General features: G+C 40.6%; 1 protein-coding gene across 1 annotated transcript; it reads left to right on the plus strand.

Annotated features, from left to right (window-relative positions):
- Positions 1-1,024: 1,024 nt before the first annotated feature.
- cybrd1 (cytochrome b reductase 1) lies at positions 1,025-2,935 on the plus strand. Its single transcript, XM_067259172.1, has 4 exons — positions 1,025-1,236; positions 1,732-1,940; positions 2,297-2,451; positions 2,579-2,935. Exons 1-4 carry the CDS (start codon positions 1,044-1,046, stop codon positions 2,877-2,879), a joined length of 858 nt encoding a protein of 285 aa, XP_067115273.1. The 5' UTR covers positions 1,025-1,043; the 3' UTR covers positions 2,880-2,935.
- Positions 2,936-4,042: the final 1,107 nt, after the last annotated feature.

Raw genomic sequence — 4,042 nt, forward strand, 5'->3', positions numbered from 1 at the left:
CACTTATGGCATACATACTGGCGTATGACTATTAGTTTCACTGTTACCTCTGTATGGCACAGTGGGACAACAATGGGTGGTGGCAGCAACACCACCGTATTTCCTGTCACTGCAGAGAACAGTAATACATTTCACTCCTACAATATTCATAAATAATTGTTGAATGATCATGGTCACATAGATTACTTGAAACATACTCTGTAGATATGCCTGGGTTTCTGAGCTGCTGCCACCAGGGTCTGAAGAAATGCCCCCTTCCACTCCTTCCATCATGGGGTGACCCTGATAGCTGGAGAGGGCCAGCTCCTCAGCAGGAGTGAAGTCCTGTGGAGGAGGGCCCCCTCCAGTTTTCTTTGCCTAATTTTTTTCTTGTTGGCTGCAAGCAATGAAGACGGAGGAGCTAGATTGAAATGAGACTCTAGTCTGGACTCTAGACTAGAATTAAGGATTTCAAATAACAATTTCTGGGTGTTTCACTTTTGAAAACTTGTCATGAACTACCCTTTCTAAATGTTATGGGTGGAGTCAGTTGGCTGAGCGGTGAGGGAATCGGGCTAGTAATCCGAAGGATGCCAACTGACGTTGTGTCCTTGGGCAAGGCACTTCACCCTACTTGCCTCGGGGGAATGTCCCTGTACTTACTGTAAGTCGCTCTGGATAAGAGCGTCTGCTAAATGACTAAATGTAAATATTGAGTTATTGATGCGTTTGATACTATTTAAGATTTTGCAAGAATGTTTCTTTTACGCCGGATGTGTTGCCACGTGCAGTTAGCTTTCTATAAAACGCGTAACTTTCCACGCCCCTAACTGTTGACATATGCCTACTTATTGAGCCAACGCGGCAATTTTATGAAAGTGAAGTTACAAAACATCGGGGCTGTGATATAAACAGACTTTCTGTTATGTAGAAGAGAACGACGACGACCCCCCCCCCCCTTCCTTCCCTCGGTTAACCTCTTGAAATTCCTCTGCTTTGAGACATCACATTTGAGTCACTTCATCCGTCAAGCCAGTGGGTTGCTGGCGCAGACGCTGTCAGAGATGGCGATGGAGAGTTTCAGGCAGTTCTTATTCGCGCTGTGCGGTGCTGTGTCTGTCGGGTTTGTGGCTATAATTTTTGTCCTGAGATGGATATTTCACTTTAAGGAAGGTTTGGCATGGGATGGAGGACTCGCCGAATTCAACTGGCATCCGGTTTTAGTCGTTATCGGTTTTATTTTCATACAAGGAATTGGTGAGTGTAATGATAAATACCAGAATACTATTACGTCAGTTTCACTTACGTAGTTACTACCAAAAGTTAGAGACAGTTCAAGATTTCTTAAGAAGTCGAAACATTTGTGAAACGAAAACAGTGAAGTTGATCCTGTGCAACAACAAACCTTGAAAACTGATAAGAATTGGCAAATGCTGCGAGTACTTTCAGTAATTCCTTCCAAGACTGTGCTAAGAGTTCTCAAGAGGATTTATGCAGATTCCAGAATTCCCCAAATTGTATTCGACGAGGCTGGAGATTAATTAGCTTGCGTCACAACAAATCCACTTGAATTTGCTTGTAACGGTGTAACCTTGGCATACAAATAAATAACATAGTAAGTATCAAACCTGTAATGGACTAACCTCATCAGAATATTTAATTTTCTCTTGGCCAAACAGATGTTTTGATTAATATTAGATTGACGTTTACAAACAACAGGCATACTAACATTTGAAATGGTATTTCTTTCAGCTATCATTGTATACAGACTGCCATGGAGCTGGAAATGCAGCAAGTTAATGATGAAGTTCATTCATGCTGGCCTCAATATACTGGCCTTCAGCTTTGCTGCTGTATCCATGGTAGCAGTCTTTGACTTCCATAATGACCAAAACATCCCCAATATGTACAGCCTACACAGCTGGGTGGGGCTAGCAGCTGTCATACTATACTCACTACAGGTAACTTACCTTCAACGTATGATATTAAATATATACATTACTTATTCAACGCTTCATACTATATTCAAAGATTTATGTCTGCATGGATATGTAAAATGTGGAGTCAACCTAACTTTTATGATGGAAGGGTTGACAAAACAGTTAAACAGACATTTACATGTATTGTGCTATATACATATGTATATATATATACATACATGTATATGTGTGTGTGTATATATAAAACAAATGTGAGAAAGATGTAATTTGGATAAATGGAAACAAATTCATCCTTTAAGCTGATGTGTCATGACTTTATGCCGGTGCTCTTGGCTTGACGCCTTGTCCTCACATCTCTCTTGTCCTACAATGAGCAGCTTGTTCTGGGACTTTGTGTATACCTGATACCCATCACACCTCTATCCTGGAGAGCTGCTCTGATGCCCATGCACATCTACAGTGGCCTCTTCATCTTCACCAGCGTCATAGCAGCAGCCCTCATGGGCATCACAGAGAAACTGATTTTTGGCCTGTATGTTGTTTTTTGTTCAAATACATACATTTACAGAATTGGGACATAAAGATTACAAAGTAAAAAATAATCTTTATGTAAGTCATCTTTAGTAAAGACCAACATCTGGCTCTTTGTTTCATCTTAGGAAAGATCCCAAGTACAAGGACTCGCCCCCAGAAGCCGTGTTTGTGAATGTGCTAGGAGTGCTCATAGGAGTTTTTGGAGCAGTCATACTTTGGATCGCCACTCGGCCTGCTTGGAAGCGCCCCAGTGAGCAGGTCCTGCAGCGCCTGCAGACCGACGCTGGACTGGCAGCTGGCCCTGGAGCTGGTGCTGCCGCGCTGCCACAGCACACTGAGAGGATGGACCTGGAGCTGGTGCTGCCGCGCTGCCACAGCAGCTGCCCACCAAGAACAACACCGGAAGACCCAGGACCGGCCAACTGACCGGCCAACTGACCGGCCAACTGACCGGCCAACTGACCGGCCAACTGACCGGCCAACTGACCGGCCAACTGACCGGCCAACTGACCGGCCAACTGACCGGCCAACTGAGTGCCTCAAGAAACCCACCTGCTGGTTCTGTCTGTCTTGCCTTATGCTGTCTCTAAAGTGTCTACTCTACTACTGAGAAAGTACCAAAACTAAAAGGAACTCCAGTTAGCTCCTTGGAATTGTTTCCATCTTTTCCAGAATATTTGCCTTTGAGCTTTTAATTGAATTATTTATGTATATTTCAGAAGGGACTGTAGTATGATAAATAATAATTTCACAGCCCATATCATCAATGCATTTAATATCAAAGTATATTTATGCCAGGAAATATATATTCAAAGTTCAATTTACACAGCTTATGTATTTTTTGTTAGTTTTTTACAAGTTGTATTACCATGATTAAATGGTTAGAAATTTATGAAGCCAAGCAAAAGTTATCAATATGATATTTTCTTCTATTATTGTTATTAGGTTCTTGTAAAGAGTTTTTTTATATTCTTTAATAAACAGTATATTTGACTAAAAATGAACTGTTTACATGCAAGTCATGTTTGAATCAACATTTAAAGTTGCAGATCCAGGTTCCTCTTAGTCGTATTGATAGACTGCATTTTTGGAGATTCATTTGAATTCATTTGAAGAGTCCTTTGGGACACAATCATCAAGTTAATTGCCATTTGCAACAGGTACAAGTATACTGGAATTTGTCCTTCTCCTCTTGACAATTCCTAGCAGCCTATTTAAACATCTTAAAAAGTATTTACACTGTAATAATTCCTAACCTTGAAAGCTACTGTACTTATATATAAATACAAATGTGAAAATGTTAATCCTCAAAACAACTGAGAATAATTTAAGCAAAAAATAACAACAAAGATAATAGAATAACATAAACGATTAAGCTAACAATATGGAAAACAATTTATCATCAACATGCATCATGTTTCAACAAACAATTTTTCAGACTGTTGACAACTTAGTAAAGCATTTTGTTATCCTTTTAGTTGAACGTGTAGCATGTTGTGATTAAAGAGTGCTCCCTACTGGCAGACAAAATACATCAAAGTTTAGGTCTCCTGAAATCAACACTGTCCTTGCTCGGCATCCGTAATTCC

This window comes from Osmerus mordax, chromosome 2, assembly GCF_038355195.1.
Source record: "Osmerus mordax isolate fOsmMor3 chromosome 2, fOsmMor3.pri, whole genome shotgun sequence".
NCBI classification, from domain to species: domain Eukaryota; kingdom Metazoa; phylum Chordata; class Actinopteri; order Osmeriformes; family Osmeridae; genus Osmerus; species Osmerus mordax.

Coding starts and splice junctions, on each gene's coding strand:
- cybrd1 (XM_067259172.1), top strand. CDS start 1,044: ATGGCGATGGAGAGTTTCAGGCAGTTCTTATTCGCGCTGTGCGGTGCT. Junction 1,941..2,296: donor TCATACTATACTCACTACAG/GTAACTTACCTT, acceptor TACAATGAGCAG/CTTGTTCTGGGACTTTGTGT. Junction 2,452..2,578: donor GAGAAACTGATTTTTGGCCT/GTATGTTGTTTT, acceptor GTTTCATCTTAG/GAAAGATCCCAAGTACAAGG.